The 24413-nt window shown below is 40.0% G+C and overlaps 1 protein-coding gene and 2 long non-coding RNA genes across 3 annotated transcripts in view; 2 read left to right on the top strand and 1 right to left on the bottom strand.

The window, feature by feature from the left end:
• Positions 1-22085, top strand: part of LOC145456693 (uncharacterized) — a 91390-nt gene extending 69305 nt beyond the window's left edge. Inside the window, exon 2 of the long non-coding RNA XR_013920685.1 lies at positions 20778-22085. This is a non-coding gene — a long non-coding RNA (uncharacterized LOC145456693). The remainder of the gene's footprint in view (positions 1-20777) is intronic.
• LOC145456485 (phosphatidylinositol 3,4,5-trisphosphate 3-phosphatase and dual-specificity protein phosphatase PTEN-like) lies at positions 113-11056 on the bottom strand. Its single transcript, XM_080334604.1, has one exon. It carries the CDS (start codon positions 2509-2511, stop codon positions 1282-1284), a length of 1230 nt encoding a protein of 409 aa, XP_080190730.1. The 5' UTR covers positions 2512-11056; the 3' UTR covers positions 113-1281.
• On the top strand, positions 16158-18480 carry LOC145456666 (uncharacterized). Its single transcript, XR_013920678.1, has 4 exons — positions 16158-16453; positions 16773-16919; positions 16988-17109; positions 17536-18480. It is a non-coding gene; the product is annotated as an uncharacterized LOC145456666 (long non-coding RNA).
• Positions 22086-24413: the final 2328 nt, after the last annotated feature.

Here is a 24413-nt window from a genome sequence, read left to right as displayed (position 1 = left end):
ATCAGACTAAAAAACACATGCCTTCCAATTCGAGTGCCGCACTTTCTGCCACCTCTAAAAACCGAATCAGTGTCCTTGCATAGTTCAACCACCCGAGTCAACATACATACCATTGCAGCTTTTGAACAAAAATTATTCTATGTAAATATCGGTATAACATCGATGAGAACTGGCAAGTAATACCGTTAATTCCAACGCAAGGTAAGATGCACAAACATTTCTACGGAGACAGACAGAATAGGTCATTGAGTACCACCGAATAACATGATAGAAAAGAATGCGGCATCTGTCGATTATCGTTGACTCCACTATTTTTGATCTGAAAACTCAATACAGCACCAGTGCTTGAGCAATTGAATTTCATAATTGCTCCAACTTTTAACGATGCTTCAGCTCATTCACACTCGGAACTCACATTGAACCTGACGACAGTACACGATTAATCACCAGAGTCCTACATCGAAAACAAATGCCCTAAAATTGCACATGACCGACTACGTCAAACAATAGGATTCTGTCCTAGACCATAGACGCTTGTCGGAGTGATTGGATAACACAGTGATTCCCAACCTTTTCATGCCCCCCCCCCCATTTACGATTTGAAAATGATCCGTGACCAACTTCTAAATTTGGTTAGCTGATTTGTCAGCACTTTCACTTTGACCTACTAATGGTCCGTTTGGTAAGCAGATTACTAAGAGTCAGCTCTTTCACGATCCCCAGAAAAAAAGGCAAAGTACCCTTCTCGGGGGTCACGGCGCTCAGGTTGAAAACCACTGCTTTAACAAGACACACTAGCATACAGTGGCCCTGAGCACACATCAGCAGCCGAATACATTCAATACAGAATAGTCGCGTTGAAAATATCTGTGCATCAACCAATGTCATCGGCACGAAGATACGTTAATAAAACCCCCTTGATAGCAACAGCCGAGGTTACCATTTATAAATAAAACAACTCAATTTAGATTTATCCGTGTAAATAGTAAGAATTGAAAGACGATGGATCGGACCGCCGGCGCGCTTTCACACGGAACAACCCGCAGCGCGCTACGCGACCACCTGATGCCACGTTCGCAGTCTGTACAAAGACAGCTTGTAAAATCCGACTTCGGAGGTCACGGTCGGCAGGCGACCTACAAATAGTATTATACAGTAGCAGTATATCCGGATCCCAGCAAAGGCAGGTTTGCCGTTTCAATGTCGGCCAGCACCGTCTGTACCGGATAGACAGCGTCTTTGACAGAACTTCAAGTCAGGATGAAAGCAGCGCGTCCGTGACTACAGGTCAGTGCTGTCGCTTTCGTGATCCCATTCGTCCTCTGGGTCAGTATCACTTAATGACGCGTCATCGGTCAGTTCCTCGTGGTCAGACGCTGAGTGCGTGGATATACCATCGACGCTAAGCGTCGATTGACTGTGAGGGATTCGCGATGCCCGCGCTGGGTTCGACCCCCTTTTAGAGCCTTTGCCGTTGGAATCCGTCCGGCTGAAGATCAGGCTGACTTTGAAATTGGGAGAAAAAATTTTATTTGACCGGTCTTTGTTCGCCTTGTCGAGCTCGCTTTTGGGAATGGTCAGAGTGAGCATGTTTTTCGCTGTCGGCAAGTGCCCGCAAGAATAATAAGAGCTGGCGTCTCTTATTGCGTACGCTCCGGGCGTGCTTCGCATGGCAGCTACAAAAAACGTGTTGAACCAGAAATGGAACAATTTGTCCTTCCCGACCACCTGTTTGCGGTTAAAAAACTCCACTTTCATGTCGCCGCAAAGCGGGAAGGGATTCACAAGGTCAAAGGTTAACGAGCCTTCCATCGATTTGTTAACGATGTTGGCGCGTGAAGTGTAAACCTTCACCTTGAGTTGACTAATAACAAAAAACGGGTTCAAGGTACCTAAATAGGGTAACGTTTCGAAACGTATGCTGTGTAGTAGTAGCGTCTCTGGTCTGTACACAAGATTTTTCGAAATCATTTCGGAATAATACTCTACATATCGTCTCTGGGAAGGTATGGTGACACCTTTTTCGTTCATCGTACGGGCCTGTCCGTAAAATTTCAGAGCCTCGCTGGCTTTCGTGAATTTTTTCCTATGCAGCAAGTAGCAACAAATCATCACTCCAGTGCGGCCTTTGCCAGCTTTGCAGTGTACAGCAGCTATGTTCTTTTTATCCTTCCCCAGCCAGCTGTCCATGTCGACACAAAACGGCTTGATTAATTCAAACTTTGGAGGGTTGTGGTCATCAAACGGAAACACGGCGACACGTTGTTGGAACTTATCTGGATCGTACGTTCTCTCTGAGCAGAGATTGTACACTTTGTAATGTTCTCCGTGCTTCGAATCCAGAAACTCTACGACATCGTCAATGTTGTTTCTGTATAGTCCCTCCACTTTCTCAGCGGGAAATCCCATGGCCAAGATGTTTGGGCATATGTATGTTAAATCGAGATCAAAACCATCTTCTTTGTACCGCCTTTTCTGTTTACTGACCATAGACTTTATGGTACTTGACATCAGGGATCCTTGGCCCAATTTCCAATTGTTACAAGAAAAATATGTATAACTGACAATTTGGCTATGGATCTGAAAACAAGTAGTTAGTAGACTGAATTATTCAGAAACCAGGATGGTAACGATTACAGAACTAGCACAGCAGAACGACCAATTTTTTCATCTTTCATCCCCTCCCTCTATCTTATGTAGTTTCATATATCAAAGTAGGAATGTATCACAGTTTGAGGAAACACAGAAAGTGAAAGCTATAGGCCTATGTGTTCTTCTAAGATTACCGCATGTTAACCAGTTGATGAAGTTTTACAACAGCAATAACTTGCATATAACGAGCAACAACAATAAAAAGCAGGCCTATGCCTATCTTTACGATAGCAACAGGAAAACAGGATGCTACTGTTCAAAAATCTTTTGATTAATCACACTCTTGATGCAAGATCTATCCTTGACCACAAATGACTACATAAAAAAGAATAAAGGGCTACCGAATATTTCAGATAGTAATAGAATAACATGTGACATAGAATTCTATTTATAGAAAATTTCAATACTGAGGCAGAGGCTCAATTCTACCCTTTGTAATTGTATCTTTTCTTCTCAGCAATACTTCACGCCAACATTAGTCAGAATTATCTCAATATGGGCCTACAGGAATCTGTAATATGCCATACGATATTCCTAAACTGAAAGTGTGTGACATGTTGAAAGCGCCACCTACACTAATATGTAAACTACCGCTTTATTCACAACTCAGGGAGTAACCCTCAATCTCAGTTCATTCATTTCACTTAGTGACGAAATTACTGTCATCATGCTCGCTCAAGCGCTGCTGCAAACTCTCGGTACACTCAACTATTACACACTCGCCAATCGGCGAAACACGTGACAATTGAACTGGATGTAGTTCACACATCGGAATACTATACATCTCGTAATTAGAAGGGGAGTAACTTCGCTGCGATATACGTGAACTCCCGTAGGCCACACCCCCTGACAACGCCCTTCGACACGAACAACGCGGCACGCGCATTACCGTGAGCGGCACCATTTTCAGAGACGGAATTCAAAAGATCTTAGGTCGGTGTGGTGAAGGTAACGGTTGTATCCATAAGTTTATGGTATGCATAGTCGTAATGCTCGCAATTAACGAAAGAGAATTTTCGAAACGCCATCGAGAGCTTTAAAGTCACGCCCCCTGCGACGCCCCTCAATTTCATCAAGTAGCACCCGATTCATACATACCATAAGGACTCGACACGAATTATAACGAGCTTAACCTAAGTGTAAAACATCAGTACGGAATATATATACGGTAAAAAGTATGGTAATCAACTAATTATACACTAAAAGCGTAATGACATGATTTCCCAGCTACGACGAGACAATTCCCAACGAAAAACCGCGCTGCAACGACATTCCACGCAACGAACGCTTTGGCTGTTACATTCTCATATATTCTACGGTCGGACGCACGGTGATAATGCAGATACGTATTACGCATTGTTGTCCCTATACTTAGAACTAGTTCATTCGAAATGCCACGGACGTTGCAATTTAGCTAAGCCTACCGGTTTTAAATGTGCTTCAGTTCCTATTCAATACTCGACAGTGAAGAGTTGAGATTATTCATATTCATTCTCTGAACCGGAGCGCTGCGCATTGGATATTCCATCGATATTAGCGGTCATGCTCTCAACCGAGATTATAACGGCTCGTGCACCCGCCGTAAAACGGGCCAAGATACTTTACAATTAGCCTACATCGCAATGCAGGACCAAGCCAGCGTATAGTATAGGCATAACAAAGCACAAAAGCCGATGTAAGCCGCACCGGCGAGACGCTGAACTACAGAAATCTAAACCAGGGCTAAGGCTTACCACAAGACGCCATTATTACACACTGAAGATTTGATATCTCCCAAGAGCAAACCTACCAGAATTTATCTAGATTGTTGGCAAAGCCGATAATCTCATCACTGCATCGAACGTATACACACATTGCATACTATACACGTTACGAAGCTGGCTGTTGGTCTTTCCGCAACACGAATACCTACTTTTGTTACATACTGATAAGGTGAGCAAATATGCCAGCGCAGCTCAAATATTCCGGCAAGATACATAACGCGCTACCAATCTCCATACACCCGGGATTCCATCACGAGACACATTTTTATACTGCGATATCCAGCATAAGGATAATGGTTAGTAGCACATAGACTTGTAATTAGACTGGTCAAGATCGGTAAGGAATATTCGACAACGCAGCTGTTGTGCAATGCACCCAACGATTCATCAAGCCATGCAATATCATACCGGTCCGGAAGTGTACTCAGCGCTAAGTACTCGTCTTACAGCGCGGGAATCTCGGAATGTACTAGAGAAGTGATATCATCGCTCTGACAATTACGCTGGCACAGTCGGATACCAAAATTGGTATGTTTTTCAGTACGCTCTACTTCCTTGCTTTACCCATTTAATATGGATGTTTCGCATTCAAGTGGTGTGCACTAGGAACCTGTTCTACATTTCGCGGTGGCTGGAATTTGCGCCAACGCTGTCCAACGTCGCCAAGTCCTAATAATACTAGACTTTTAAATAACGGCCGACGCACACCGTGGGACGTCATTTAACATGATATTTGTGGGTAGCTACAGCGTCATCATCAACGAAAGATTGCTGGTCAGTTGACACCCACGTGCGCCGACCTCGAGGTGTATTGCGTCGAGCGATCAATCGAACTTCGATCGAAAGCACATGGTTACGTCGCCATAGCTTGCAACGGCTTGCTTGCTAGATTTACTCCCATTATCTGCAAACGTAGCGAGCAGCATTGAGAGGTAGAATATATGTGCTCGACGTACGGGTGAGCAATCGAGCCTTGATCAATACCACATTATCAATTCACAATCGCATATAACCGCAACTGCGAAATTCGACCTACGCAGTCTGCAGACGTAGCAATAGAGGTAGTGATAGAGGTAGTGATAGAGGTAGCAATAGAGGTAGTGATTGTCTGTGTGATATCATAACTAAGGCTGGTCAAAATCGAGTACCTGAGAGATTCGATTCTGAATCGAGTACGCTGCATGAGTCGAGTATCTTTCATTATGATGTCATAAGAGTACGTAATAAAGGGAAAGTTCAAATATGTACCTTTTTGGCTACCTCAAAGAATATAATGCCTGTTGTACACAAGAAATGTGATTCGTAGCTTTGCAATACATGTTTTCAATGCTACCATACGGGTTACCATAATTTTGAGGAGCAAATTCCGAACATTCTTTAGCGCCAACTAGCGGATTTTAAAATGAGGCATGACACATTGTCTTTCAATATGACGTCACACTAGCAAAGTTTTGCCTATCGACCATTGGTGGTCACGATCCGGATCAAGAGCCGTTATAATGTTAGGTCGGTGCATTCATGTGGTTGTGTGTTATGGAAACAACATTTTTCAGCCCCTCCCGTCCAAATGAACACTGATCTTGAGCCCACCATAGGGTAATCGATGCAACTTCTGGGGACTTACTATATACAATATACATCTAGTGTTTATATGGATCTGGTCGTTAAATTTTGTGAGTGAAGTCAGTCTATAACATTGCTTCTTCCATGTATTACTATAAAATTTTGATCCTTTCTCAGCCCACATGATAATAATTAGCAGTGGAGCTGGTGGAGGACGATGACTTCGATAATACAGGAAACGGAATTATACATCGTAAAGTCATGTCATGTCACACATTTAAGACTATTTATGAGCCTAAATGTAGATCCGCATTTAGGCATCCCACATCCGGTGGTTTTCAACCTCTCATGGTCATGACTCCATTTCAAATTTGAAAATGTTCGTGGCCCAGCTCAGAATTTGATAAGTTGGTTACTGAAAAACGGTCAGCACCTAAAGTTGCCAGACTTACTCACGGCCTATTTTGGAAGCTGAATACGTTCAACATTTTCGCGAACCCCAGAATAAGACAAACGACCCCCAGGTTTAGAGCCAATATCTTTGACTAAAGCATCCAAATTGCCTTAACCGAGTCCAGTAATATATACCGTTCTCCCATAATTGTGATTATAATTAGACTTATCTCAGATGATAGTTTTTAATAATTTTTGAATGCATGTTTTTTTAGGGTGGTGGTTCACATATTAAAACCAATGAATGTGACGCTAGTGGCATAAAACTCCCCAAAAATAGTAACTTTTTTGTTGATTTACGAAAACATTTTGATCCTATTTCAAACCTTCAAATCCAGGACACAGTTTGAACAGTGAAATTCCAGACATGTCCGGGCTTATGGCAACCCTACGATACGACCAATTAGTATTTTCCACTGTGGTAGCTTTGAAACCTATCGAAACTATAGTTCAGAGGTGGCCAACCTTTTCAGCCAAAGGGCCACATGAGATATACGAACCATTACGTGGGCCACTTGAATGTTGATGACATTTATCTAGTCTTCTGATAATAGGAGCGAATCGCATTAGGTTTAATGGCAAAAAACAAGACTTATATTAACACGCATCAAAATCGACAACATTTATTATTTAACACATTCGATAACAATTACGACATGAAGACTCGAAGTGCACACAGAATGTAGCGGAAAGTTTTCGAAGTTAATGAATTAACTCGGCCGATAATAATGTTAACTTGCATATCTTGCGGGTCTCCTGTACATACATACCGCTGGGCTCATTTGGCTAGGACAGGATTATTCGGCGCTTGGACATATAAATCTCGAAGATTTCGGCAAATATGCAAAATATTTTCCTTTTTGGTCATAGATGAAGATCTACGAAAATATGTGGCTGGCCCCTGGCTACGCCAATGAGTCAGAACTGAATTTTAGTCGTCAACATCACAAATTTCGCGGTCAGGCTAATAAAATTTTTGGTTGGCCTTTCAGGTTCATAATAATATACCGGGGTTATTTATTTGTTGATATTATAACTAATTTCAAGAATTACCCCGCGGGCCACGGGTTGGCCGCCCCTGCTGTAGTTTTTGTTGATAAATTGACTCTTAGCAGCGGCATGGAAGATATAATTTCAGAACTTGAAAAAATCATTCTTACTACTCGACGTGAATCCTTCAAATTAATACTAGATTCAGATTTGAGTACTCTAATCATTGCTCCCAGCCCCAATCATAAGCAATCAGTGACGTCTGCTGGATTCTAATAATGTAGTGCCAAGTGTACTTAGTGTTACGCTTACTATGAATTGTTGAGGTCATGCAATTATGTTGGATATCCTAATGTAATCATGAGAGCTGGGTCTAAACTTGGACAACGAGATAATTCTAGTTGTCTATAGGCTAACCAGAGCGAAATGCCGGTAATCTAACTCTAGTCTAATTTGTGAAATCTTTGTTAGCTATAATTTGCTTTCAATGCACGACTTTTCACTTCTTATCTAATTTCTCGTGTTCCTGTAAGTGCAAAATGAGCCAAGCTTGCTGTACAGATATTGCTATTCTCATTCTCATAAGAAACAGATATTAACAGAAAATAAATCAATGTCCAAGTTATCGTGAATTCAGTAATTATAATCTAATTTGGAAAATAACAGTGTAGCTGTAATTCTAATTTGAATCTAATTTGGCAATAACTGTGTAGTAATAATATCAATTCTACGCTAATTTGAAGGAAAACTTCGTAGCTGCAATTCTAATTCCAATTTAATTTAGAAAAGCTGAAAATTTTCAAGTTGTTTAAGTCAGGCCCGGCACAATATCAGGATCAAGATTAATTCTGGTACACTCATTGCCACTAAATTTATCAACGAGAATTTTAGTTTCGACTTTCGATCAATTTTCCACTATGGAAGCCTTGAAACCTCGATTGGTCTTATCACAGCATACTCAACATGTAGTACAAAGCGACGGACAATCGTGGAAATGACATTCAACACAAAGCATTGTCACTAAGTGCGATGAATTCGGCATGGTCGAAAAAATAAGCCTACCCATCAAGAATCTATACTGTAATGCATAACTGGCATGTTCTATTCTTTGTGGTCGCACACAATGACATACCGGTACCAGTATTTGAACTTTCCACGCATTTCATACTGGTTTGACGTCACAACGAGTGATAAAATCGATCGAAGCCTCATAGTCGATTCAGAATCAAATAACTCAGACTCAGATACTTTATTATGCCCAGCTCTAGTCATCATTCCGTGTATTGTAATGGGTAGTCAATGTGTATTACTTTGCAGTCGTATCATTAACAGACTGAGCTTTCAATGCAACTAGCTTACATTATTTCCAAGGTCAGATGGCTTCAGATGCCAACCGAAATGTCATTGGATCACCAAAAACAATGAGAAACAATATTTGGATTAGGATGGTTTCTTGATGTATGCATATTCATGTGAGGTTGTAAATTGCGTATAATCATTCCATTGACACCAGCGGCCGCCGACTCAAAACGGGTCGCTGGTGACTTTTCAGATTTTCTTGAGGCTGTGGGTCGCTAGAAAACAATAATGAGAAAATATTGCCACACATTTTAGAAACCACGTTTTTAAAACTTTTCACTGTGCTCTACTGCTCTCTAACATTGCTATAGTACAAAATAAGTAATATTATATCAAAGAAATACCAATACAACAAAAATATCATGATCACTATTTTCATTTTAGTTTAGGCTATCAGCTGCGCACGATACCTACCTACGACTCTTTTCAGCAACTGAGGGATAGACATTGGGGCTAGCGAGACACAGTACTAGCTGTAAAACTATCTCGTCGTAAAGCTTGATCTTGTGGGGAAGACCTAAGCCGTTTTTCAAGCGTCTCGGTCTTGCCAGTGTTTGGGCCATTGTGATATACCGATGCCCATGCCCATTCATAACAGCTGATTGTACCTCAATGGAATGGTGTTGCTATCGGCTAAGCCGTTTCATCTAGTGAAGAATAGAGATGTTGGGAACATGAGAATAGCTCATGTTGAAAAGTCAACAACAACAACATTTTGAAACTGATATCAATTTTGGCGTTCTTCCAAAATCTCAAATGAGATCGCGGGTCACGTGTTGGTGACCTCAGGTTTACACCTTCCAGACACAGCAGTGGTGATATACTAGTTATATAGTGGTATGTGTAATAGTGACTTGTGCTTTGTGGTGATGGTTATCAGCACAATGCAAGGAAAGCTTTAAATATTGTAGCGAAAACTGGTGATATTTAGTTCAACCAAAACGCGCATTTATGTAGATTAAGCTAACATAAATACATCAAATTTACACCTCTACGGCCCATCTGCTATGCCTTTGGCATATTATACCTTTTGAGTAACAGCATTCTAGTGGGAATTAATTAATTTATATGCATAACAAGCCAGATCTCAAATGACATCGCTAAGGCCAATAAGTGAATTAGCCGGAGCCTAAATAACCACAAATAAATTCTGATCAGGCTGCAAGAGGGATACCCCAACCAAATCATATAAGTTGAACAGGAATGCTACAATTCTTGACAGTGCCAGGATATGTAACCATAATTAAGACTCACAAAACCGAAGTAGACTGCCACATATCCTAGGAAACAGCACACCATTGGATGTTATGCCTTTTTGCCCACATCACCATTCTCTTACATACAGGTAACTCAAATATCTAGTTCTATTTGTAGTAATGCATAACTCAATTAGTGACCTCATAATCAGTATAGTAGGCAAATCATTTTCTCCCATCTGAAGACCTAATGAGTTCAATGCACATGTCCGGATATTGAAATCACCAGTTCTCCCACTTTCGCTCAATGCATGTCAAGCTTCTGTTTACTCAAATACCATCAAGAACAGCAGCCGCTACTATATTCACCCAGCGTGGCACTAACATATTCAATGGCCTTATAGGAAATCCTCCATAGAGCACTCTAAAAACATTCAGCACTTCCTCTCAGGTATACACTAAAGCAGTGACTCAGTGCTGATGCCGAGTGACGCAAGGTCCACGAAAATTCTGTACTAACTGAATCGTTAAAATGTAACATTATGTCACCTCGCCATGTAGGTATGTAACCGTTACCTGACCTGACATGAGACTACATCATATATCAAAACACCATTTCTTTCCCATTGTGCGGTTTTGTTGTACTGGGTAGCTGTCAAAGTATCTTCATAAATAAAGCAAGCTAGTATGAGTTTGCCAACATGGAAATCAATCAATAAATTGGGGCACTGCACAATGCACATGTTATGAGTAATGGACCGACTACACAACTCTGTAGTCTGTAGTTATTACCCTTTCCCATGCACTGTGCGGTACTGCTAAGACAACAGCCATCCTCCAACAGTAGTAGGACAGTCACTGAAATTAGAAGTTATGGTTTGGATTTCAATATGTGATCCTCATGAATAAAAAAACGGATCTCTAGCTGCAATAAAGGAGAAGGACGGCAGTTGATTTTCGTCTGCTCCAACCAGCTGCTTGGACAATAGAGAAGCAATAGGTTTATAGAGTCAGCTCCGCCATTTTTCCTCTCCATGCTATCCCTGAGTGCGACTAGCTGCGGATACCAATATTTCAATGCTTTGGTTCGTGGCAAGTCGACGATCCAAAATGCATGCCAAACACGAAACAATAAATATGTTCGGATTTTTGACTTTTGACAATGCTAAGAGACAAAATGCATTTTCAACATATTTATTGTTTCGTGTTTGGCATGCATTTTGGATCGTCGACTTGCCACATTTCAAGATCAATTGTAAATATGTCTTTTGTTACTTGCTTCTATTATTGATGCGGTGGTTCAGCACGGATTCTACTTGAAAAATTTCAAAACCTAAAAAAATAAATTTATTGATATATTTGACTGGTGATAATAGTATTTACGGTGAGCAGGGATATGGGTTGGGACCATGAAATTTTTATGTAATGCATATTTCATGGTGGAATAAATATTAAATTTAAAATCAAGCTTTTTATCAACCATACTCCTTAGAAGCACATTTCACAATAATTGTTTTTTGTGTAGGCCGTATCCCACAGACATTTTTAAGCCCGTCCCCCCCATTTTTTTTTTCATCCGTAACTTTTTTTTCATTGAGTTTAGGGCGAAACAGTTGGTTTTATTGAATTCCTTGGCCCCAGAATTGGTTAATTGGACATTTTAATTGGTTCTCTACCATCATTTAAGCGAAAAATATCGATTTCAAAGATTTTTGAAAGTAGCGCCAACTAGTGACGAGAGGATTTTGAATCGCAATATCTTTTGAACCGCTGAACATTTTTCAATTTTTTTTTTTTAATAAACTTGGAATTCAAAAAAGAACAACATATATAAATATTGGACAATTCTGAGAGTATGCATTACAAATCTCAAAAAATTTGCTAAATTATAATGGAATTAGCCTACTATGATAATATTCATGTCTCACAATAGATCCCTGACATGGCAAACTATGTCCAGGCAATTAATTTATGCTGTTGAATGCTTCTTCTCCATTCTTGCCAAGCTACTTTGTATGGAGTTTCAAACAGAAAAGTACAATGCGGGTACTACAATTTTAAAATGGTGATTCATTTTCTGCACAATAAATCACAATTAACTACATGGGTTCGACACAGGTCAAAACTGTGTCAGCACACCATTTCCTGCAATAGTTCAAATAAAAAAATTGCTAAAGAACATTTCTGGATGAGTGAGAGAAAAAGGGAATCTAATTCCTGAGCATAGTTGACAAACTGTCTACCACATACGCTTACTTCAAGCGTTAAAGCTGCAACCGGTGATCCTTTGACACTTTGGTCTCTACTGAAATATGAGACATCCATTAATTACTAATAAAAATTTCAGTTGCACCGAAGCGAGCGTACAATAACCAAACTGTTCAAAGTAGCAAATAACCAAACTACAATATAACTATGTGACAACAGTTGAGCTTCTTGGAAAGTCGTATATTGCATGGACTAATATATTCATTCTCCCTTTTTATCCGTGAGAGAATAAATATGGCAGTATGAGCAACATGAATGCCTTGGTTACTTCAATACTAACTGTTTAGCACCTTGGCCTCCCTTAGAAACCACATAAATAACTATGTAGATATATATTCTGAAACACATCATTTTGCATGAAGTGACTTCAAGATTTTACCATGATATTTTGTCCCCAAATTAAGTATTGTATTGAAAAAAATGTACATAGCATAAAAATGTATCATAAGCCCCGAGATGCTGAAAAACCATTCTATAGCCACCATTCAAGATTAGAGTTATTGCAAGTGAGTAAGGTTATTGAATGATCACGAAATTAGGGTACAGTTCTAATGGAGAGAGACGGAGGCCTGTAGAGAATGAGTAACTATAAGAACTTTCAACCTTGATTGTGTCTGTACACATGTACCATATAAAATACTGTTGTAAAATAGCTCTACAGCCATATCATACAGATTGAAGTTGCAAAGTATACAATTGAATAGCTATATACCCTAAACTCTGCACACACAACACACTGGTAAAATAATGTAGGGAAGCAGGTGATTGGGCATGTAAGTGAAACTAATCATATATTATTGCTGGTAAACAGAAACTATCACACCTAACTAAAATAATATAACCTACCAGTGACCACTCAGCATCAACACTGCGCTGTCCAATAGTCATGATCAAACAGTATCGCTGTCATCCTCTCAGAACATTGCAGTTGTGAGCAATGCGATTACGTACCAAATAACAGCTATGACTGGCTAAACTGGTTGCTGAATAATGATATGATTCAAAGTGTTTGGTATGTGTCCTTGCAATGTTATAAGCTTAATAGTAATAGTAATAAGCGAAGCTCATTGCAAATTGTGTTACCAAAATAACTTCTAAATGAAATTGAGTTATTCATACAGCCTATTCATGCCATGTTTCCTACAATAGTGTAACAAGTAGTAATTTAGGTTACATTGAGTCAATGACATCATTATTAAACATCAGAATTGGATTCTGGGAGTAAATTATACTCCTGCATACGACCAATGCGTTTTGCGTGAATGCATGCCGTACGGTATATTCCACTTCATATAGGCCTACCTTATTCTACTACTTATTCATTCAACATAACACATCGAGACATTGGCTAGCAAGTTGCTTCAAATCGCACCACCATTCTATGTCCAGCAAAATAAGTCACATTTCTCAGATTTCACTCAAAGCCAATTTCAAATACTTAACATCACATAGATATAAAATCCTTTGTGTACAAGCAAGATCTGACTGAAATGTTTCATCAAACTTTGCACCAGTAACACAGTTCATTCCCCTCTCAATTTTTAGTTTCTGGGCACTATATATAAATGATTCAATATTCAACAAAATTACTGTGTGGACAACTTCAAATGTAGCCATGCTTTTTGAAGAAAAAGCTGGTAATCGGAATGGACAAAAATGCCTCGAACAATATCAACAAATGACTTAACTTATACCCAGGAAACAGGATAGTGTTGTAGATACGTTCAATGTCGTTCATGCAGTAGCACTACGCAGCATTTGGGTGGAGATTATGGTTGTTGAAATTATAATGAGTCAATGTTGTAGATGACTGATTTCATCTGCAAACAAAATAGAACCTACTTTGGAAATATTGCACTAGAGTGAATATTTAATAATATTTTACATATACTAAATTCCAAGGCCTACCACGATAGTCATGAAGTACATTCTACATTCTACACGATAGTCATGAAGTACATTCTATGAGTAGCCTTATTACGCATCAAGAGCTCCACAAACTTCTTTCAGTCCTAGACGCTCCTGCTTCCTGCATCATAATAAAATCAAATTCCATGTCTTCAGAATAAAAGATTACCGAGAAAACTAGAAACCACGGAAATTCTTCAGAAATTCTAGCCACAAACTTGATGCAAAGTCCATATATGGCAATTTTAAAACATTACACACATTATTTTAAAACATGATGATTTGCAATTATAACACAGTTATATCGTTGCGGTGGAATGAAAGTAGCTCATCTCCGTTTATTCAAATTTTGAGATCCATTTTTCAAACCGATAGAAAATCACGTTTTGGAAAAATTTTCCTATTTTTTGGCCATGTCTTTGTCATGTTCATGTTTGTCACATTGTTTCAAAGTCGACCATGATATGGCCGAAAGAAAATGGAAACTACATACGGTAAAGATAATTTTCTCAAAATCTGTATGTAAAATGGACATAAGCTAAATTTGATCCTACAGCGACGATATGCGCTACGGTGGTTCAAGTATTAGATTAACGTAGGGACTCCCACTCATCTGTATGATGTCCTCTCTGTAGAAGTAGAAGAATAAAAATTGATTTTATTAGATGCCTGCAACGAGTTAACGGAGCACAGAGACCTACTTTTCACAGGAGAAATAGGGCTATTATTGAATGGAAAATAACTACAGCTAACCATGACTGATGACAACACTTTACCACACATACAAATTGATGAAGCTTCACTATGCATGCACTATCTAAACAAGTGTTTCTCAAATTTATTTTACACAAAGTCGGGTATCAAGCAACCTACTGCCGAAAAGCTGATTCGTTTTTCTCATTCTCAAAATATTTAAAAATTACCACTGCCTTTACAGGTAAAAATAGGTGACGTCATCACTCAATACCGTAATATCCACTTGGCACTGCAGCAACAATTCAAATTTTGCTGATCTTCTGAACAAAAAGTTAGCTAACAGTGCGAATATTCCAGAGCACAGGCTAGTGTAGAAATTATATTAAACATGGAATGGGCTCCTACCCGTTCACCTCCTCAGAAACAGATTCAGTTCACAACTGCTACTCAGGACAGTAACAAATTCATATCAAATCACTGAAAAGGAAATAGCCTAATCAAGTTATTCAAATGAAGGAGCTCTGAAACGAGCCTGAGTTTAATTGGTGCCTAGGTCATGTGCATGTTATTGTCGAGTAGAACTCAAGCAATCAGGTTAATTTCGCTAATTTGCTTCTGTGAAGTGTGAATAATTAAGTCAGCCCTCATATCAGCACGACAGTATCCAGTGACAGTCTTTCTGTAATCGCTGACAATCAACCTCATTTTGCACCTGCACTACAAACCAACATATCATGCCACATGTGAACGCAATTTGGCTATTCTCCTATTTACTTGCAATAGGCCTGCATTACATTTGCTTGTGCTAGACTGCTATATAGCCATGCACCTAGTTCTGAAGAACATCACTCTGATGTTGTAATGCAGAGAAATGTTTCAGGTTTGATCAGCATATCAAGTGATGCTTCAAACAGGTATCTGATTGCTCAGTCTTATATATAGACGTTAACCGTGAGGCGTGAGGATGTATTGACGCCAGGAGTTGGGATAACGATCTAAAGCCGTGGCCCTTGGGACGAAGTTCTCGGCGGAAAGGCAAATAAATCCGTGAATCAAAAGCGATTGCAGATCTGCAGATCTGAATATCATTGTGGGGTGTGCAATAACATGATAACGCCCATCAACAAGATGCAACATCAACATTCGAGATTCGTCCCAAAATCGAAGACTAATCCGGTTGCGCCATTTGTCACGCCATAGGCAATAGGCCCACAAGTAACCATTGATATTTGCAAATTGTTAATTGAAAAAGAAGCCTCGACCAGTGATCCGAAAAATTTAACCCGGAAGTTTGGAGCCATGTTCAGAGCAAATTCACTCAACTATGACAAGTCGTCCGAACGTATTTTCATGGAGCGAGATATGTTGCACAACTTGATGTTATGTAGTTGGGCGCGTAGCTACGAACGCCGTTTTAGGTTGGATTAATTGGAGTTTGCGGCGCAAATATGACTGGATCTACTGTGAAAGGTCAAGAAAATGAAGCATCAAGGAAGGATAGCTCAAGAAAGAAGCAAAATAGTGTCTGATATAGACTGTACTGTTCTATTTCGCTTCCCAAGAAATCCAATCCTCAACGTCGTCACTTCAGAAGTGGAATCAAAGGTACAGTACCGTAGTATTAGTAGTAAGTCTACTGTAGTACATGTAGCGTTCGGAAAACATCAAATATAGAGATCTTTAGCTTTCACATACACAATGAAATGTGGACTATTAATTTCTCGAAAATAATATGGTGTGAAGTTAACTTGATACATTCCAATATTGTTATGAGTATACCAATTGAGTAATACAAATACTGAAATACAAATTTGAAGTGTCTCAAGTGACCATCAGCTTTGATCATTGCCCAGTGATATGATACATTCATGGTTCATCCTTCATGTCTTTATAATATCCTAATCATGGGTTATATTTTATACAGCATATGACTTCTCTTGGAGAATTTCACGAATGGAGAAGAATCTGGAATATCACTCTTGAAATTAATATTCGCTTGCTAACAAACCGATCAATGAGGTAACTGTTGTTTCGGATGAGTCTTCGTGCGGATGTGGAAAGCGGCTGGCTGGTAAGATTCAATTCTATACTGCTGAAGAGTACCATTGCTTAGCATTGTATAATTCGGTTTGCATATAGGAATGAAATACCATCTGCTGATAACCTAAGATCAGCCTTGAGTTACCCGTCAAGCATGTTCAACCATCCGTCACTAATTACAATACCATATGATGTTGCGAGGACAGCTGCACACTGCACAGGTAAGACATTGTTTGTTGCTGCGCAACCTTTTACTCATTGGAAAGCTTATTAGTCTTTTCTCCTCGGTCATGGAACAGTGTCGGGGGTTCTCACAAAGCCTGAATTTCTTAAAGTGGCAATATTATTTTCATCGCATTGTTGTGCTTTGTCATTATCAGTGACCTTGAGCATTTTTCAAATTATTACATCTGCCAATAAATGAAAATTCCAATCATAGCCTTCATGGAAATCAGTTGAAGCCGGCATTAGACTATCGAGCATACTTTGTATTGTAGCCATAAGCAGTTGCTGTTGCCTGCAAAACGCATCCTTGATTTTCTCTTGTTTGGGCAGTCCACAAAGGGTGCACTCGCAAATTTATTTAGTTTGGTACAAGATTAATTTTAGTGTATTTATTAATTTAGTATTTTATATTTTTTATTCAGGTCTGCATGCGGGGAATTATCATGCAGCATCAACATTATTCATCGCTTCTTGTGAAACTGACGACGGTAGCTCAATTCCATATTCCATGCGAGCCCCAAATTGACGACTCGGCATATGAATGCATGGAATCGCTCTCAGAAGTGTCTTATACTAACTGGCCCCGACGGGTTGAACGATTCACCGATCGTTCATTTTTTCATGGTGCACTGGTCGATGTTCGTGCAACCAGCCCACTATGAACCGGTCCTATACCAATACCGATAAAACCATTACCGAGAATGAATCGCTCTCAGAAGTGTCTTATACTATCTGGTCCCGGCGGGTTGAACAATTCACCAATCGTTCATTTTTTCGTGGTGCACTGGTCGATGTTCGTGCAACCAGCCCACTATGAACCGGTCCTATACCAATACCGATAAAACCATTACCGAGAATGGACATTACCGAGAATGAATCGCTCTCAGAAGTGTCTTATACTATCTGGTCCCGGCGGGTTGAACAATTCACCAATCGTTCATTTTTTCGTGGTGCACTGGTCGATGTTCGTGCAACCAGCCCACTATGAACCGGTCCTATACCAATACCGATAAAACCATTACCGAGAATGGACATTACCGGCAGTCGTCAAGCATGTCTAGGTCTACATGCAAGCTGTTTCTACTGAATGAATACAATTCAGCCTGCAGGACTGCAATATGATATGTCGACATTTTTATTGCTAGTCCTTTTGTTATCTTTTCCTGGAGTGTATATGCCTCTTATTTACATGCTCTTGGTCAAGGTGGCGGACTGATTAAAATGACCGATCCAAATCATTCAGACACTGTTCGATTGTTTTCCATATATTGCTATCTTGTGGTGTTTTGATCTGGTGGAAATTTCAATAAAATGGCTTGGACTACCTATATTTCGTGTCATCCAAATACATGGATCTATCACAGAAAGCACCCGTAAATTTGATGTCAGATTTAGAATTGCTGAAAAGAAACGGAGAATCGTACGAGGGAGAAAGCAGTATGCTTGGAAATGTGCTGCAAGGTCAGGTATAAGACGAAAAATAATAAAATACTTATTTCTACATCTGAGGACTTTGAAGATAAGGTTTTTACATGTTAAGTTCTCATCTATTGCATAAAAGTTGCTGCAGACATGTGTTTAGACGCGGAGGCTAGTCAGAAATCACAGTGCGAAGGGTGGTAGTTGTCTGCTTGCAGGTTGGTTGTCCAGTCAGTGGGTACTCCAGTTCCCTTGGGCAATGATACCAGGTCATCGAATTCGTGCGGCTATAGTGGACTGTAAAACTGGGCGGTCATGACCAGCAATAATCCTGCATCCCGACTAGTAATATTTTCGGTCTACGCCAAGATTGATATTGCAGCATATATAAGGTATATTTCGTTTGAAGGTCAACCATTTATAAATATTTCGTTTCAATGTCGTTAAAATACATACTGCAATCCTTGAAATCTCACACAACCAAATAATTCTCGAGCAATAACCGTTAAAAGTCGAAATATAAGGTCGGCAAGCACGGATTTCCATTCCCGCAGGTTAGCGCCGACGGACTTTAGTGCAACATTTTGCTCTCCAGTACTCTCATAACATTGCGCTTATTAGTCGGCGGACGACTTGTCATAGTTGAGTGACTTTGGTTCAGAGTTCACTGTTCAGTGTTCAGCTTTCGATGAAGAGCAGATTCAGTAAATTATGCGCTCTGGAAGATAAATTTTTGATTGCCAGAAATCCTCTTGTCACAGCCGCTAAATAATTCTGAATAAAGCCTCAGCGAAGCGGAACGAAGCTGCAAAATAGGTAGCTGCCAGCTCAGTGGTCACTGCCATTCCATTTAGGGTTACCATATTTTGGAAATCTGAAAAGAGGACACTTTTGCAAAGTTTTCAGGCTTGCAAAACCGGAGGAAAATCCTGAAAAAATGGTAAATTGTTACCACACCGTGGTAGGTTGACTAAAAAAGATCACATTTCTGGCTCAGTGCCAAAAATACAGTGTTTTCTTTCACGTTATCAGGTGGTCATTTGGTCAATGATATATCATTGCAGGTGGTTTACTAAAAAAAGGTCAACTTTCCGGCCCAGCTCCCGATAACGAAATTTCTAACCCAGCTGTGTAGTGACAGCCTTGAAACTTCGCACAGACTTAGAACACATAATCCGAATAATATATACCAAATCAAGTTACGTCTCCCGGATTGGCAAAGACATCTTCTCCATTCGGGTTCAGACTTTGCGATCCTCGGCACGGGAATAGTGAGAAAAAAGGGGGCAAAATTTGATGAGGTAAAACACCCCCATTAAATATATGGGAATATATAGCAATAAGAAGATGGTCTTGGACCCTTAATGGATGATAACATAACTTCTGGGATGAATATACATACACATACACATACAACCTGGGGGGCGTGAAAGCATCTGAAGGGGGGCGCGAAGAAGCGGTCAACTGAAATTTTTTTTCGCGCTCTGCGCGATTTACCTCCAGTTCACGAGTGTTTCTCTATATAGAGACTGAATTTCATATTTTTGAATTCTCTCATCAACAGTCATAACCTTCCATGCCATCAAACAGTCTGTTGGGGTTGCTAGCATCCCGGTTGGATTTTGTGATATGACGATAAGGGGGGCGCGAAATTTTTCACTATCATAAAGGGGGGCGTGTCTAAAAAAAGGTTGAGAACCACTGCATTATACACATATGCGCCGACTTTTACTTTTTTGCGAGGTGGTGAAGTCTTGTGACGTCATAATTGCTCCATATCGATGTCGTCATCGTCGCACGAAAGCGCACTTTAATACATGCCGCTGGTGTACGTTAAACCAGTGCTCTTCAACCGGGTGATTTGTACACCCCAGGGTGTACCATAATTTTGAAAGGGTGTACCACTCGGATGGGGAGTACAGGGGTGTACCAGCTTCGCAATTTAATGAACCGATGAGACGATGACTATATAGCTATCACAATAAATACGCCATTTTATGCTTCAGAACCAAGCCCCGAACTACTGCCATCTCCGGCTAAGCAAATTTGCGTGGTCACCATGTCGCAGATGCATTGTGGGTAGTAGGCTGGACGACTTAGTACAGGCGCTTATGGAAAAACAATGATATATATACAATGATTGGAAACTACCGTAAGCTCTGCGTTTCAGCGTGTTCCTGGTCACGCTTCATCGCATACACAGTTGTGCTGTAAACAAAGGTTTCCTCAGCAATACTTCTTTGAGGAACTAGCGATGATATATAATTCATTGGGTATATTTATCAGTGGCAATTAGCGTTAACGTGTTGAATAGCTTTAAAAGCGCATTTCTTTCTCGCGTCTGGCATTTTTCTTCTGATTATGCTAGCGGACCGCTGCCATATAAACGTTGATTCACGTACACGTACAGTCGTACACCTAGTTCACAAGATAAATTTCGCGCGTCATGCGCGTATCGTAAATCCAATTCACACATTGACGACTCGCAATTATACGCAATCCCCGTGATGCAGCCTTGCGACGACCAACGAGGCTTATGTTCACACAGTCGCGGACGTTCAACCTTTGTTGCAAGTGACACAACCTTCATTCCAACTTGAGGTGTCGCTTTTCCATCATATTCCTACATCAATAACATCATATATAATTAAATATCAAGCAGACGTAGTTTTTAAAGGAGTAATTCTAGTTATTTTGAGTACTCGAGTAGGTTTGCCTACTTCCGCGGGTGATTGTGTTTTCATACTACTCACCAAACAAAAACATCACAACTTTTTTTTTTCCGGGGATATCTAGATCTCTTGAGTTTTGAAGGTTTTTGAAAATAGCACGCACATATTCAATGGCCATTTTGCGGCAGTCACTAAGCTTAACCCTGCAATTTCAAAAGTGACTATTTCCAACTGACTCCGAGCGAACAACCAAATCTACTTTTACAACTTTTTAAAAGTACTATACACATTTATATTTTCGCTACTTCTATATGAACCTGAGTAAATCATTGTAGCAATACTTCCACTACTTCAGTAGCAATGCTGCATACATTACCCACCTCTGAAAAAAGTCACCTATCCATGATCATTCCACAAAATCTCGATGCCTTACAATACAGAATTTAATTTTCAGGATTTCATCATGTCATGTAAAGAAATGAGGAAGATACATACACTTCACAGATAGAACATTTACGAATACATAATTAAATCCTCAAATCCCTAATTCATGTGTATATGACCGAAATAATGATGCAGGCATTTGAAAAAAGTAACATTAATATGCAACTGTACAGAACTAGACCAATGCAAAAATAACCATGTGGACAACAAAAACAGCTTATGCGTGATTTGTTAAACAATAACAGTGCTAGATATCAATTTTTGTCATCTTCAACTTGGGAAAAGTATTTGGATGATGTCCTTAATAATGCAGCAGTACACTCGCTTTCGTTGGCTCAAGAATGGCCAAATACGACCCGAACGATGCCGTATCTACTCTTGATGAAATCTGCCTTGTTTAGCTGTTTGTCCATCTTTGCTTGCTCTTGCCCGAATCATTGGTAGGATGGGGAACATTCTTTTTCCGTAATTTTATATGATATCAAGGTGTCACCAAATTCATTAATATCTGTAGTGCAGAATAAGGATTCGGCTATTTGACCGTACCTGTCCAGTCCATGGTTATTAAATGCATAAATGGTTATCGAGACTCAAGAATTTTTTGGTTTTCTAAGTTGCTGTTCCTTCAGCACAAGAATCTCTCCATTTTCGCATTTTAGGCAAGAAATCATTTTCCAGCCAGTCCAGGCGTGAATCGTCTGGACTGCAATATGGCTTCAAGTCGGCGTTGTAGCTGAACTTGGTTGATGTATTCATAATGTCGAACCACTTGTAAATACCTGCAAACCATGCAGAAGCTTCTTTAGCGTCACCTCTCCTGCTCGCAGAAGCTGAGCTGAGCTGCAAAAATCTCCCGCATCTTTGCCAAGCTTTGCATACGAAAATGTGCATCCGTCAATTTGCCGCATCTCAATTCCGTCAGTTCAAACAGCCGTAAAATGCCGCCATCGAATAAATTTACCATCCTTGTTGAGAAGTTTCGTACCACCAGTGCGGCTGGCGTAGAGGTTGTTGCGTACGCTCTTGTAACATCTTGCGATTTGCACTGAGTCCATCAGCAACAAACGCAGCTACCCGAAATCCACAATCCTCCAAGATGCCGACACATTTCCTGAATATAGGCCTACTCGAAAGTCGAAATGAAGCCACCGACTTTGTTGCGCAGTATGCCAAGGGTTTGGAAACAGACGTTACCAGGCCACTGGCATAAACTTGAAGAGCGTGTGTAGCTGGTTCATCATCATTTACAGGCCTCGACTCCCCAAGATCAACGAATCCTACCATTCCGTCTTTCGTTGTACGGAATGCAATATTCTCTTTCACTGAAAATGCAAAAAATCAGAAGTAGTTAGACACATGAAACATCACCGTGAACAGCATTGCTGAAATATTCGCGATGAAGTTTTCGACACAGCTATAAAGTCATGAGAACACAATCTAGCCAATTTACAGGCAAATTTAAGGTTGGAATTGCTCCAATTTGCAAATTGATCGATTTGTGTCCTATACGCAAGAGCAAATGCATTAGACATTAAAACGAAACTCGTTACATCAGCTTACCAGTCAACTACCATGGGAATCAAAATATATAGTCAAGGTAGCCCACCACTCTGTAGTGCTTATGCAATGATGAAGAGTAGGCTACAGTATAGCAGTGTTGGGATGACTCGAGTCATGAATTGACTCGAGTCACCTCTTTCGTATGACTTGACTTGACTCAAGTCACTTTGCTAAAATGACTTGACTTGGCGTATCCAAAATGTGGATTGACTCGTGACTCGGACAAAAATTCACGAGTCAATTTCAAGTCATCAAGTAATCGGTGTCGATAAAATCACTATAACTTGCATATGTTCGGATTGTTCGCGAAACGCTAGTGTAACCCGCGAGAGCGACCAATCATTCAATGATCGTGAGTTTTACTGAGCCTCCATTGTTCTCACACAAATAAATTGACCGCAAACGAAGGGATCGAAGCTTATAGCTTACGTTGTCGTAAACTAGTATAGTAAAGTCATTTAATAGCAAAATATATATTTCTGTTCTCTGTTCTTACCTTGACGAAGCCTCTTATTTTATTGAAATTGAATTCGAATATAGTTTATATAGTCCTCAGCCATTGTCACAGGCTCGATTTGTATTATATCAATTTGTAAATGGGTAATGTACTGCATCTTATCAAATTCGTTTCTTTATTGACTATTTTGGCTGGTAACTATAAACTGAGAATATGCAATTACTTACGTCGTTTAGCTATAAAGCGCCTTCTTGAGTGTATTGAACTATATATTCGTTCATCGATTCAAAATTAATGAGCACTCAATCTCTATTTCCCAGAGCTAGCATAATTCAATGACGTAATCATGCCTCATTCTTTGAAAAGGCAATTTGACTTGAATTGTGACTTGACTCGTGACTTGACTTGACTTGACTCGACTTGACTCGAGTCACCTCCAAAAATCAAGTGACTTGACTTGACTCGAGTCACCTTCGAAAATCGATTGACTTGACTTGACTCGAGTCAAAATGTGCAATGACTCGAAATGACTCGTGACTCGAAGGTAGTGACTTGATCCCAACACTGCAGTATGGAATCATTTCCTCACCTTTCAACAAATCAGATGACGCGAATGAAGTTCGATCTTTAAATCGTCTTTTTGTGTACAATAGAGCCAGCCACGATCTTGACGCATGCTCCTTATAAATTTCTCAAGGTTTTCCGCCCATTCATATTTGGCGCCAGTGCAAAAACGCTTTGCTGGAAC

This window comes from Botryllus schlosseri, chromosome 2, assembly GCF_051294905.1.
Source record: "Botryllus schlosseri isolate E-star chromosome 2, Bs_hap1, whole genome shotgun sequence".
Taxonomy (NCBI): Eukaryota; Metazoa; Chordata; class Ascidiacea; order Stolidobranchia; family Styelidae; genus Botryllus; species Botryllus schlosseri.
The sequence above is the reverse complement of the archived record's forward strand: the minus strand, read 5'-3'. Positions and strand labels throughout refer to the sequence as shown.